This window comes from Argopecten irradians, chromosome 16, assembly GCF_041381155.1.
Source record: "Argopecten irradians isolate NY chromosome 16, Ai_NY, whole genome shotgun sequence".
NCBI classification, from domain to species: domain Eukaryota; kingdom Metazoa; phylum Mollusca; class Bivalvia; order Pectinida; family Pectinidae; genus Argopecten; species Argopecten irradians.
In genome coordinates this window covers 25,218,671-25,233,638 of record NC_091149.1, presented here as the reverse complement: position 1 = coordinate 25,233,638, position 14,968 = coordinate 25,218,671, and the positions used below count along the sequence as shown (strand labels likewise).

Here is a 14,968-nt window from a genome sequence, read left to right as displayed (position 1 = left end):
GACAACAAACCACAGAAAGAACATACTTCAGTCTCCCACAACACACGCGCAAACTCCACATGCAATACACCCATACACCGAAGGCTGTCCTGAATGACGCTGACCCTTAATAGGACGTTGATCTAATCAATCAACCAATCAATACAGCGGAGTACAGAAACGTTATTTTGTGTTCATATCCTGTCAATTAAAATCGATTCCCATACATAAATGGTATTATCCGTTTGTACGATTTTCCCGTGCATAATTATATTATAAAAATAATTGTTGTTTTCTATGTTATTTTTATCAGTTTAAGGTGTGTATTGTAATGAACATCGTCGTCCTTCAATAATCCAATCGATAACAAGAAGTTACGAAGAATCAACCAATTAGCATAGCAGTTGACACAGGATTATAAAACCAATAATCAACTAATTACAATGGTTTAGGTCATCTTTCACAATTTTTTCCTGTCTAATATCCTCGTAACTTACTGATTTTCTTCCATTTATTGTCCGAGAGAGTTTGTTCCAGATTTTATACTCCCCAAATGTTCCTTTACAAAGTGCCTTATCACCGCTTCCTTTTTAACACGTGGCGGCATGGCAGTGGTATTTATAAACACGTGTGTAAGACTTTAAAATTGTATATTCAAATTGTGTCTATTTTTTCGTAATAAGTGAATATCTTACCCAATTTCTAGTGCTATGCCTAACTGAGATGATAACGAGTTTGTTTACAAAACATATGTTTAAACAAAGTGAAACCTAATGACTACGAACACATCTCTCAGACAAAAAAGGGCTGATGATACGTGTTACCAGAGCCCACTTCCATCAACATTTCGTAACTTTATGAAAGTTTTTTTGCTTCACAGTTTCCATAGAAAAGCGTTATAAAAGTTAAGTAAAATTCCCAAAGATCTTTTGGCTTATTTTTTTTAAAGAACGACTGAAACAATAATTAGTTTGTTTACAAGACTCAGCTGTTAGGAACAAACCAATTTATAAAGGTTTGCTGTTTTGAAGGAATCATGGAAAACATAACACAAAGAGAAAGTGATGGTTAAGCTGGCGGTTTTTATACATTTCTATGTCCAGAAGAATTATTCTAATTTCGATGCTTTAAGTTTCTTGCTAAAATCAGTAATAAAATAACTGCACAGTAATTATTTCAAAATTTGGAGATCATTTTTTGCGATATGTACATCAACACACAACACAAAGAACATTTGAATCATAAAAAAGATTATAAGGATACGGTACGAGAATACATGACTATATTGCCCCCGTTGTATATGCTGTTTGTCTAGTGTTGATTGATGTTTCCATTCGTGCAGTTAAGTTATATAACATAAAACTGGGATTTGTTTGACTGTGTTTCATTCTAACAAGCATTCCATTCTTTTTTATTTAGTAGTGTGGCACGATGATTTATATTCCTGCTGGTAACATGACGAAAGACTGGTTAGCTTAACTAATAACAGATGTAATCAGATTTTATTATCAAACGTAAGCAAGTTCATACAAAAAGTAAAAAACTGTGTATAGATAACGTTGTTGTTTCAGTCCTAACCGCTTGATTTATAAAATAAAAGTACAGCTGTAGATCCTGGCACATTTACATTCTTACCCATAATATATCTACTGCTAACTTAGGAGGTCTTCTTAAATGAACCTGGCTGTTAATAGGATGTTAATTAATAAAACAAACAATAATATCCTGTAAAAGTCCTTCTTTCGGCTGTAGTTTAGCGCTTCGGGTGTACAACGCTAACATTTTGTACACAGGTTTATCTGGTATAGAACCACCGAATTGCGCTAATTTAAATCAACTGTAATTAATCGTAATTTAGATTTTTCCGCATATGCACTAAAATTATCAGATGCTCCATGGCTGACAAATGATTATTTTTCTCTATCAAAAACTGGAGCAGACGAATTAGTATTTTTCTTCTTCAGTTACAAAAGTTACTTACTTTACAACATTACCACCATTGAAAAGTTCGAGCTTCTTATTTTACTTCAAGATAAAAATATCAAAAATAAATAATTGCATCCCAAAAAATTCTGTGGCACTATATCCTATATGGAATGCAGTACTGATTGCGCATGCACCAAAAGCAAAATAAATCATTTTAAATTACTTTTGTGATAATTAGACATATATATAAACACGATTAAACACCAATTATTGCTCAAATGATGGGTATCATTTATGCTCTGTCGGCGGTGCGGCATCTTTAACTTAGCTAATATACGTGTGTTTACAGTTATTACCAAATATAAACAATTAATTATTCGTACACATAACACACATATACTTCGACACGAGGTTTCCTTCCATACTATCTAAAATAATTCACAAGTATAACTATTATGTCAACCCATCCTGTACTCTTATGTATGTTTCATTCTTATCGTCAACAAAAAGACATTCATTGTTTTATCTCAACGAAAGGGAACATACGTCAGTTAATGTAAATAACCCTGCGATATCTGACTTCATTTTAAGATGCTCCACCGCTGACAAATGATATTTATTCACTATCAAAAACAGAAGCAGACGATTAAGTATTTTCCTTTGTTTACAAAAGTTACTTTCTTTACACCATAACTACCAATGAAATGTTTGAGCTTTTAATTTTTGTTTAAGTTAAAAATATATATAAAAAAATAATTAATTGCATCCCGAAAAAAATTCGTGGCACTTTATCCTATATGTAATGAAGTACTGATTATCCATACCACAAAGGCAAAATAAATTATTTTATATTATTTTTTGTTTTCATTAGAGATATATATATATGATTAAAGACCAATAATTGTTCAAATGATGATTATCATCTATGCTCTGTCGGCGGTGGAGCATCTTTAACATTCATACTAAAGGAAACAGAGTAAGAGTAAAAATAGAAAAAGTGAAAAAAAAAAAAAAAATTATAAGTAAAAAAACCCCCCAAAAAACCCAGAAAGATAAATAAAAACCTGCAAAAACAAAAACGAAAAACGTACACTTCAGTAAAAGATTGTGATTTAATGTATAGTATTTCTTACCAAGTCGTGATTCTAACATAATATATAACAAACCTTAAGTAAAAAAAAAGGTTCAAGGATTCTTTGATTACATTTAAAGCACTATTCACACATGGGGATACCTTCCACACCCAATACTTATCACTGTATTTCCAGAGCACGGTGTTTTCGTTTGTGACAAATGTGAATGATTAATTTATACGTCAATTGATGCGGGACAAAAAACGTTATGATTATATAACGTAAAATTAAGCGAGTTTTTGTTTAGAAATTAATCGCACTGACCTGTTTTCGCGAATCATTTTGTAGCTTTTGAATATGTCATTTACTAAGTTAACAGCGTTTGAAATGTAAAACCATGCTTTGTGAAAATTTTCGATTCACTTTAAATTACAAAAAAAAAAACAAAAAAAAACGTAACTACGTAAAATTTTCTCATGAATAGGTTGTCACTAGAAATCACATATTGTTCTTGAGTTCAGTGTTTGTTTCCGTGATAGTCCGTCTCCTGGCCGAGACACACTCAGGTCGTAATTTTAAGTGATATAATCCGGTTTAGTTTATTTGGTAAAATATCTCATTGACAGCTAAGGTCATTTAAGGACGGCCTCCTCTCTCAACAATTCATTGCGGTGTGTGGATGTCTGTAAGTTTTGGTAGGCTGCGGTATATTTGTGTTGTATCTCCATGTATTAGTGGAGCCCTTGCCCTTGCTATATTGCTATCTCAATGAGACATGCTGCCAGAGGCATCAAACAGAATACCTTAACAGGTCACATTTTACTTACAACGGGCTCCTATTTAACGTTAATCAGTTATGACGTTGTGGAACGACTGGAGGCACAGTGTCAGTACAAATGACGGGTACTGTTCGATAGTCTTGATAGTATACGTTAGTGAGATAGCACTAATGACCAAGCGTTTCATTATTTCATAGAGACGCAATAAAAACAGTCGGATACCTTCCAAATCACACAAGAGAATTCATCATTTATAAATCGCCACAGACAAGTTAAACAATCTGATTAAAATAACGATCCTTATAACCACTCCTTTAATAGAGGATCTGACAACATCCCATAAGGGGTCATGTTCGGATGACCTTTCTACCACGTGTACTTCAGATCACATACATTTTCTACACATTTTTACGTCAATTGATAACGCCATTTCGTCCCAATATACACAACCATTAAGCTTTGTTGTGCTCTTTGGGCGAGAGTACTATGTATACGAGGATTTTCAAACTATTTCGTCCCCAGTCAAGATTCTGGCAGTGCATATTTGATTGGTCATTTCCAAAGGTCATCTGGACGTGACGTTGTCAGATCCTCTTATCAAACGTAGTGATAATAAGGATCTGTATTATTGATCAGATTGACAAGTTAAACAGTCCTTAAACGCCAAAACTCAAGGAGAGTGTATCGATACAGCACAGAACGCATACTTTCCCGAATTAAACTTCCATTACTATTTCTAATGATTCTATACAGTTGTTCTTGTTAGATTAATTAAGGATTATAACAGCAAGATGATTCTGTTTTCGGGCACAAATATAGCAATACACAACCATTCAGTGTTTTCAATTTTTATTGTGATAAATAAAAAAATAGTGTTTCTTAGTAATTTTAGAACAAAGACATGTTGTAACCATTATGCTATAAAACAAACGAAGAAAAATAATTCTAATTTCCAATTTCATATGCAAAGTGCCTATTTGAATGATACTTTTCCCATAAAAATGTTACAAAATAAACACCAATGTTCCTCACATAGAGTGAGATCTACCATAGCGACACCTCTGTATAAGATCACATGCTTATTAAGACACTTTCTTAGGGACCTAGATGGTCATTTATAACACCTAAGATCACTTAGCTGTTAAGCTTTTTACTTGTCATGTAAATTGAATGACCTTTATAAACAGGTTCTCCTTTTTAATTATAACATCACTTCCATTCATCTCTGGTCGTTAGGTAACATATTCCCGAATATCTCTTACGTATGTTTCCCCCGTAAAATCCTTCTACATACATCATACTGCATCCGATATAATCGCTTTACATGCTTTCTAAACTTCGTGTCAAAAAATCCGTAAAACAAAGAATTGGCAACACTGTTGATCATATAAAGCCTGAAGCTGATAAGGTACAACACAAGCTCTGCAGTGTTTAAACCGTCGGAGTACGAGGTGTCAGAGGAGTAGGCTATCAGTATGATGATATAAGGAAGAAAACTACAGATAAAAAGTACCGTTATCGCAAAGAGAACCTTTGTGATTCTTTGTTCTTTATCGCTGATAGCAGTCACCGTAGCTTTCAGAGGAACCTGAGATGTACGGTTTGTCTGGGCGGAGACCGCACTTTCAGTTGATGACCTACGGTCGGAAATCCGCTCACTGGATAGGTCGTCCACGGATGACTTAGGTACATCTAGATTATTTCCGGAATTTCGTGATTCATTTTTGACTTCTGTGGTCAGATGACGTATACTCACGTCTGGTACAAGTAGTTCTTTACTCCCTTCTGAACATTTTGTATTTACAACAACTTTAGAGTCAGATGAAACACGCTTATTTTCATCGATGTCAGTTTCATATTTACTACTGATAACCTCCATTCTTTTCTTTCGAAATGTAGCTCTCATGAACTTGTTATGCTTTTTCAAGGTCACTCCTATGATTGAGTATAGGACGCCAAGTGCTACCATCGAGCCAATCACAGAGAGGAGTACCCATGCGTAATATACGTAACCGTAAATAGATCCATCCATATGATCTCCCCACGTGCACTCAAAACCAGTGACGTTGTACACAGAGATATTATGTCCAGGTACAGGAAGGTCAGGAACCGTTTTCCGCCCGTACACATACAGCGCGGGAAAAGTGACCACAATCGCCGCCGCAACCACTCCAATTGACCAATAAATAGCCATAGTTTCGGACATCTGCGTATCGTGTGGCCGACAAATCCTTCGGTACCTCTCTGACGCTATCATCACAAGAGTAAAGGCTGAAGCAACGGCAATAGCAGTATTGACGAATTTAAATATCTTACAAGATATGATTTCCGTGTATGTGTAGGGGAATATTTCATCTATCATTTCAAATGGCATTGACACGCAACAGCACAGCATATCAATGATGGAAAGTAATAGTACAAAAACACGATAGGTTGAAGGTTTAAAGCATGTGGAGTATACGTACAGAACATGGATATTCCCAATAATGCCAGTAAACGCCAAAACTCCTATAAATAGAATAACCGGAAGACGCCGAATAGCTTCGTGTGTGTTGAGTTCATACAGGTCCAATCGTGGATGTGTAGTTTCCACCGTCCAATTCTCCTGTGTCATTTTGCTCTTTCAATAGAGTTTAAAAGTACTGTTATCATTCAGTATATTAGACCACTATGATGAAAACCATGTGTGACGGAGCTCTAATAATCCTCTTCCAAGTTATCAGTAAAACACAAACTGTCGGGCTGCCTGCCGAGCACTGGTAATAGAGTCTTAATTGACATCTCCTAAAGAACACCACATGGACCTAGCAGTGAGTCACTTATATTGTAATGACCAATGTAGGTTTACCAATATCTGGTTAATACCGGAGGGAGACTCCTACAATATATACATAACCTATGACGATAACGGTTAATTGGTTTATTGGAATTCACGCAGGGATGGTTAATGGTATATCGAAAATTTGTTGAAAGACACAACCCGACTGTCCATATATGCCTCAGGGTTAAATAGACATCAATGATTAAATTGTATTTACTTTGCTCAAAACTACTGGTGATGATGTTCGACTGATTAACATTAGCTGTCAGCATCTGGGCTATGTATACAATAGCTTGACTCTCATGACGTAGTTTATGACATCTTATACACTTTTAATGAGTAAATCCACTTCCCACGTGTCAAACATCTTCATAGCACCTGCGTTTTAAATGTAACCCGCCGAACAGGTGCTCGTAAAATTCTGACAATTGTTTTCTAATCTTGAATGTTTCCCAATACACACCTTACCTTCGTCTTACGTTGTATACATTGCCCATCCAGTCGACACATACTTGTAATCCAATATTCGTGCTAAATCAAAGTTCCTTTACATCAGTGAAATACAATTTGTTCATTTTAAGACGTCACCAGCCGAACATGTGCTCGTAGTATTCAAAAGAATTTGTTAAGTCTTGAATGTTAATTTTTATAGTCACCTTATGTTGTCATTTTAATGTTTGCACATCCAGTCGACACGTGTGATCGTATAATCCAAAACCCATGTTCAGTTAACACTCGTCTTTCACTTCCATGAGATACAATTTAATAATTTGTAATAAAACATATTATACGCGATTTTATAATCACATCTGGGAATATTTGCGGTTAATCAATCTTTGTCACAAAACAGGATATGTTAGGTTATTAATACAGCTGTGAGAAAATGTTGACTCAGGACTTGAGAACTCCCTACATCTGTGTAAGTATTATTCGTGTGATGCGTTTCGTATGTCCTCCCGAGGTGTTCGTGCATAGAACAACCGACCTAGTGTAAGTCGGAACCTCGGCCGGGGATAGTGCATCAATGTATGGTAGGCTTTACGTGTAACGTCGGTCGGGAAAAGTACAACGATGTATGGTAATATTAGCTGTACGTGTTTATGTAACATCGGTCGGAGAAAGTACAACGATGTATGGTAAGCTGTACGTGTTTATGTAACATCGGACGGGGAAAGTACAACGATGTGTGGTAGGCTGTACGTGTTTATGCAACATCGGACGGGGAAAGTACAACGATGTATGGTAGGCTGTACGTGTTTATCGATGTATGGTAGGCTCTTGTACTACAATAATGTAAGTAGCACAGACGTTTTGTAAATGGATTGGGTTATATCGACATAACGTAATGGAACATGGAAAGTCGCCTTTCATCAAGTAGTAAAGTGATTTATATTTTGATTACTGTATCAATATATTTAATATATTTAACGGAACTTAACCTTGGTAGATTCAAAAAAAAAAAAAAAATACTTACAGTTAAAGGGACTAAATCGTTAAAAAATCAAGTAATAAAAGACAAAAATAATTATAGAACTGAAAATACTTGGAAAAGTTGTGTACTTTGTGTTTATAACAAAATTTAAAAGTTTGTATAACCATTTTGTTCAAACTGGAGAAAAACTGAAAATAAATAGGAACGACCCAGTCACTATTTCATAGTATTATCTTTCGGCGAGTGTAAACAATCCCTAAGTGCATGCGCGACGCGTGATCATTCAAAACACCCGACCGATGGAAATCTCATCTGTCTATTGGACATATCTACTATCGACTGAAAACACAAATTTATCGACTACAGGTTCCTGTTTAATGTGTTAAATCTATTAAACGTTGAAACGTATGCAGAATTTTTGTGAAGAGTTTCTAAATGTTAATAATCCTATACTGTACAGGTTTTTGCAGCCATAAAGAAGAGTTTTCATTATATCATATGGTTTTGTACTTGCTTCTACCATTATTTTCTTGTCATTTATCATGATATTAGGTACTATTCCGCTAAACCTGCCAATATTATTAGGCTTTTAAAAAATTGGCCTAATATATAGACTTTATAATAAGGAAAAAATGGGGAAAAAAATAATAATATAGGCATATTTAGTGACTAAGTAAGTTTGTTTGTTTGTTTGTTTGTTTGATTAATTAACGTCCCATTAACAGCTATGGTCATGTAAGGACGGCCTCCCATGTATGCGGTGTGTTGTGTACGTGTATTTCTTTTATCATTATATCAATATTTGACATTCCCTATACATTGTATATATCAATATGGGTCAATGAAGTAATATCAACAGCTATTTTCCATATAACACTGGATCCTTATAGACATATGTCTGTAGGATACGAATTACTTAAAGTAGTAAATATAGGGCAAAGAAGTAATTCTAACAGTGTGGACAACAGATTGTCGAATTTTCGAGGCGATCTGCCCCTTTGTCAAGACACGAGAAGAACAAATAAAATTACATGTTAAGGACGGCCACGGACGTACACAAAAACATAAACAATGAACACATATAGAATATACAGATAAACTAAAGGGACAATATATATATATATCTTTAGTTATAAAGTCTATCCGTCTAATGGGCATTCCCTATATATCTCTAGTTATAGTCTTCATCCGTCTAATGATCACTTCTTATATAGCCCTAGTTATAATATATATCCGTCTAATGGAAATTCCCTATATATCCTTAGTTATAGTGTCTATCCGTCTAATTGACATTCCCTATATATACCTAGTTATAGTCTCTATCCGTCTAATGGACATTCCCCTACATGTCACTAGTTTCAATCTTATTTACTTAAAAAAATCAGCCTTACTATATATCTAAATTTTATGTGTACTTTTATGTATTCAAAGCAAAAATATACCTTACATATACATTGTAGACCTATGTATATGTTTGCTTAATAATGTACATGTACACCTGCATTCATGTATAATATATACATAATTAACGGATGAAAATACCTCTCACTTCTTGTCATATTTCCATCAAATACTCTAAAGCTTCATAGATCGTATGCTGTTTTACTGTCAGTATAATGTGACCGGGTCGGGTGTGTTGCTTGGTGTCTTCGGCGGCATGCTTCAGTGATATAGCACTATAAAAAGGGCAATAGTTCCACTATACAAGAAGACACAACATGAATATACCGCAGTCTCCCAAAACACGCACCTCGCACAACATACACGCAACACACCGCATACATGGGAGGCCGTCCTAACATAACCATAACTGTTAATAGGACGTTAATTAATCAAACAAACAAGCATGTCTTTTTGCCTCATCCCATTTTTTGCCGACTGAAATGTTCTAAAATTGCACATTTGGAAGAAAAAAGGGTCCTCCTGCACATTTTCGTACTTTATTTTAGACAATTTTCCGCTGCGTGGCGCATTTCCTTAAACGTTCATGTATGCATATAATGTTGAAACGTTTAACAGTAAAAATTCAACACACATGAACTAGACTAAAAATGTCAATCAAGTGATTCTACGTACTATTTAAAAAAAAATGTCTCTTAAAAGATTCATTTAGTCAAGCAGAGTTGCATAATGATATGACGGCATTCACAATTATCATTTCTAAATGCAGGTAACTTTATCTCGGACCCCCCCCCCCCCCAACACCAAAATATCGCACCCTCGGCGCTCGCATGGCAATTTGCGTATTTATTAATTTCCTTTTATCGACGCCACTGTCTATAAATGTATACAAGGATTCTACTTAACGATATATGAAAAAAGTTTATAAAGTATATATGGTTGTGTGTTGAATTAAAGAATTAATATCCTCCTGTGGGTGCGGGGCGAGGAGGGGGGGTTCCAAATATTGAGGACCTTGCCTCCGCCCCCCCCCCCCCCCACATCCCCCAACCCATAACCCCACCCCCTCAATTACGTTTCATCTTCCTACGCCACTGAGATACGCTGTAAATGTATCGGCTATTACTCTTAATCAGGCCAATGTAACCGATAAAATATAAGTTGCCTCTTAGTGGTGTTATTACATCTATATCCATTAGCCGGATGAGATTTTCAGCGACCCCGATTTCGAACTCAAAGATGCACTCGGTTCTTTCCGTTATAAACAGTCAATGCCGACAGATACAATTTCTTGTTGTGTTTGGCGATATTTTAACGTTGATAAACATTGCCAATAGTTCAAATTAAATGTTGTAATTTTGAAAACTTTCTAATTTCAGGTATAAGAACGTCTGTAGAAAGTAAAAAACCCTAAGAAATCTATGTAAATCTAATGATTTAGTAACTTCAATACAACACTTTCCATTACCTTCTTAACAGTTTAATCTAAATATAGCAAGTGTTAATTTTCATAACGCGGGTCGTTTTATGTTTCCCGCCGTCGTCCTAATTACCGTGCGTTGGTTGATAACCACTGCAACAGACGGCATAACAGTGTTTACACAGGTAATCTTGCACTTGGTTGGTGTTATAACATCCTCTTAGGCCATTGATATATATATTCATGTATTATTATTGTTTTTTAAGAAACTTTTAATTTTTGTTTTTCAAAGGTAGAGAGACATAAAGGTGTGTCTTACTAGTGTGTTTTATATGTCTGTATATATATCACGTCTTCGGTGTACTTGGACATAAGTGTAAGCTGATAAAATATGTGTATGATATGTAGGCACACAAATTATCACTTATTCAAATATTAGCTTATACCTTAAGACCATTTGTAAAGTTTCTGTTCTGCCTCCAACACCGGACCTCTCGGCAAGGAAAACAAGGATACAATAATATAAATCATATCATGTATTGTTAACAGTGTAATATAGTTGTTGACTGACAATTACACATACAACTCGTGTTGCTCTCTATCTCTCAACAATTGTTTCTTATTACAAATGTACCTTCAACTACGTAATATTTTAATTCAAAATAAATCTATCATTCCAAACAAATTCCAAATTTAATCTTTGCCTAGTGAATAGGAGGTATCGTCATTGTGCATATTTGTCTTGACAGTCCATCAATATTTCTGTTGGTGGTTAGATTCTGATCAAAGACGTTTCTTTTTCATATTTTCATACTGTAACCATCCTCGATACTCCAGGGGTTCCGATCACTTACGATCTCTACACACCTGGACTATCTCATAGTGAAACTGAAGGCAGCTCAGCGGAAAACATTTGACCAATCACAGACCAGCAAAGATTTCCTTTGAAGACTACAGAGAGAGCGACGCCTAACATCAAAGCCACACAGTCAACACAGTGTACTGTTATACGGCTCTTCTGATGTACATCAAACGACTAAATTACCTGTTCTGTTACCTCCAGTTTTACTATGAGATAGTCCAGGGGTGTAGAGATAGTAAGTGTTCGGAACCCCTGGAGTATCGAGGATGACTGTAAACCTATGACATATAAATTAGTTTAGAAAAAAAATCTTTTTTGGAACATTCGAAGGTATAGTTAGTTACTGGTTTATCGCCTACGTCACTCTGTTACTAGGCTCTGCCTCACTGATTAAGATCAGTGATCCGTCGACGTGAGGGTTGAACTGTCTGTACACTTACAGAACTATTACAGTAACATTCAGAAGGATGTTCCCGGGTCTGAGATCTTTGTAAATATTATCTATACGTACATGTAGGAGATGTGTCTATAGGCTGAGATTCCTAATCTACTATGTTTACCGAAAATAGTGTGTTCAAAGAAAGATTACTACGAACGTTTATCACACTGTTTACTTTTTAGTGACCCTAATAGATTTAGATGGCGATGGATAGAAACCATTCAGAATATGGCATTGATATGTGGTATAATTATGTCTAAATGATGGAGGATGAAGTTGCCGATGCACAAAAAACATTGGTGGATTTTCATACATTATGGTTCGTTTGTTTAAATCAACGTCCTATTAACAGCCAGGGTCACATAAAGACGGCCTCCCATGTATGTGGTGTGAAGTGTGTGTAAAGTACAAGATGCGAGTTTTAGGAGACTGTGGTTTGTTCGTGTCGTATCATCCTGTGTAATGGAACACTTGCCCATGTTATTGATATGTGGTATAATTTTCCCACATAATTCGACAAGATTTGGCAATGAAGGAGGATTTAGTTGGTGATAAACAAAAAATATGAATGGTGTTAATGCATTATTAATTAAATGTTAAATATATGTGGTAAAGTGGAGGTAATGCGACGAAATTTCAAGTAGGTATTATATACATGTACATGTATATGAAAAAATATGGCTAAGTAAGAAGTGTCAACGGTATCAATCCAAATTAACTTAATATTTGTTTAACTTTTCTTATTGTTTTTATAAATCATCAATATGAGATATGTCGCGAAAAATCATTATTAATTCAGTATTGTAAACATGTGCCGATCCATCTGATAAACGCCATTATCCACACAACATTGTTCCATTAACTCGTTAGAACTAGCAGGTAAAACTGTAAGGATCTGTATTTTTTATCAGAGTGATTCATTTGACAAAAGTATCAAAACAATCAGACAATACTGCTGTAAACGTGATAGCATGATAGCTCATGTCGATATATTGACTAAGAGAATCATTCCCTATCTAGAAGTTGTGACAACGAAATCACAACCCGAGGGGTAACTCATGAATGTCCATCCCGAGGATTACCGACGATTGTGAATTTGTAGTCACACCCTTATAGGTATGGAATGATTCTTTTTCTCCAATACACAAAAATAAAAGAAGAGATAATAGCCTTATAAGAAGCATTTTCACCGCGACATGAACATGGTTTCTCCACCGTTAAAACCGATGACAAATCAGTGAATGGTGCAAAAAACGTCATTAATATTATGTTATAAACTACTACTGCAAGTGTTATTTCCGTGAATCTGATTGAAATAAAGATCCTTATAACCACTCCGTTCAATATAGGCAATATAGGATCTGACAACATCCCGTATGGGGTCACGTTCGGATGACCTTTACCCACGTGTACTCCAGATCAAACACATTTTCTAGACAGTTCTACGTCAATTGTTAACGCCATTTCGTCCCAGTAAGCATACACATTTAGCATTGTTGTGCACTTTGGGCGAGATGACTACGTACACGAAAATAATTCGGACAGCTTTTTGAAACTAGTTCGACCCCAGTCAAGATTCTGCCAGTGCCAATTTGATTGGTCATTTCCAAAGGTCATCCCGACGTGACCCCTAATGGGATGTCGTCAGATCCTCATATAAAACGTAGTGATAATAAGGATCTGTATTTTAATAAGATTTTATTCCCGTAGTCCATGACAAAAGTAGCGGGATTGAAGATATATTGTCTTGTATGTTTCAGTAGGGTTCCACTATACATTAAGAGTATCTTGCTGGTCTGTTGTAAGTGTTAAGGTGTGCTGTTTGATGTCTTTGGCAGTATGCTTTAGTAAGACAATATTATAAATGGGCCAAGCGACTCACGTTTACAAGACAACATGAATATACCACAGCTTCACAAAACATATAGAAATTTACACACGCAACCAATCGCATACATTACATGCCCTGTCCGTTTTTGTATCCTTATCGAAGGTAAACAATTCTCATGTCATTCCCAAATTAACGGACATAATAGCGCTAATGACGTTATATTATGGTCTGCAATTTTCTCTATATATGTAGCTCTCGAGTATCCATATTCTAACATTCTCGAATTTTTTAACATAGAACTAGTCTCTCAGTTAATTTGCCCATTAATTGTGTTTGGCATGAACAGGTGTGCTAAAGCTATATAGAAGATATATTTACAACTGTAGTTTATTTCGTGGCATTGCAAAACAAGTCGGGAGAGCTGTCGAATGCGGATGTATATTTTGGGGAAGGATGACGAGAGTATGTGTTAAGTTATATACGAACTGTATTGGCAGCGTCAGCCACATTAATAAACTTACATGAATGAGAAAGTTAACTCAGTTGTGTTTAATGAATATTTGGTTTAGTAGGTGTAACGTCATATTACCATCCGAGGTTATTTAGGGACGGTCTCCCATGTATGCATGGTATTTCGGTGTATTGATATTATCTTGTTTTATATTGATACCTTATTTAAAATATATAGAGATGTTGCTAAACAAGCGGTTGTTGGATATGGAATTTATATATGGAGTTAATTAGTTATTTGATAAAATGTGCGTTTTACCAAGTAAGAGGGTAGATTAAATTCCTTATTCAACAAATATCATTTGTATGATCTGTTCCGACCACTTAGAGTATATAATACTGACGTCATTCGACTATTCATGACGTTAACAACTGGTAAAGTGAAAAAGTAGTTAGGTCAAAAACAATCTGATTAAAATACAGATCCTTATTATCACTACGTTTGATAAGAAGATCTGACAACATCCCATTAGGGGTCACGTCCAGATGACCTTT

At 35.4% G+C, this 14,968-nt stretch overlaps 1 protein-coding gene and 1 long non-coding RNA gene across 2 annotated transcripts in view; both read right to left on the bottom strand.

The window, feature by feature from the left end:
• The window catches only part of LOC138311183 (uncharacterized), a 70,811-nt gene that overhangs the window by 10,226 nt on the left and 45,617 nt on the right, over positions 1-14,968 (bottom strand). The window lies entirely within an intron of this gene.
• Positions 2,275-7,589, bottom strand: LOC138310535 (alpha-2 adrenergic receptor-like). Its single transcript, XM_069251789.1, has one exon. The coding sequence runs from the start codon at positions 6,369-6,371 to the stop codon at positions 5,016-5,018; it is 1,356 nt and encodes a 451-aa protein (XP_069107890.1). The 5' UTR covers positions 6,372-7,589; the 3' UTR covers positions 2,275-5,015.

Bases quoted from the DNA above. Each gene is read 5' to 3' on its own strand.
- LOC138310535 (XM_069251789.1), bottom strand. From the start codon at position 6,371: ATGACACAGGAGAATTGGACGGTGGAAACTACACATCCACGATTGGAC.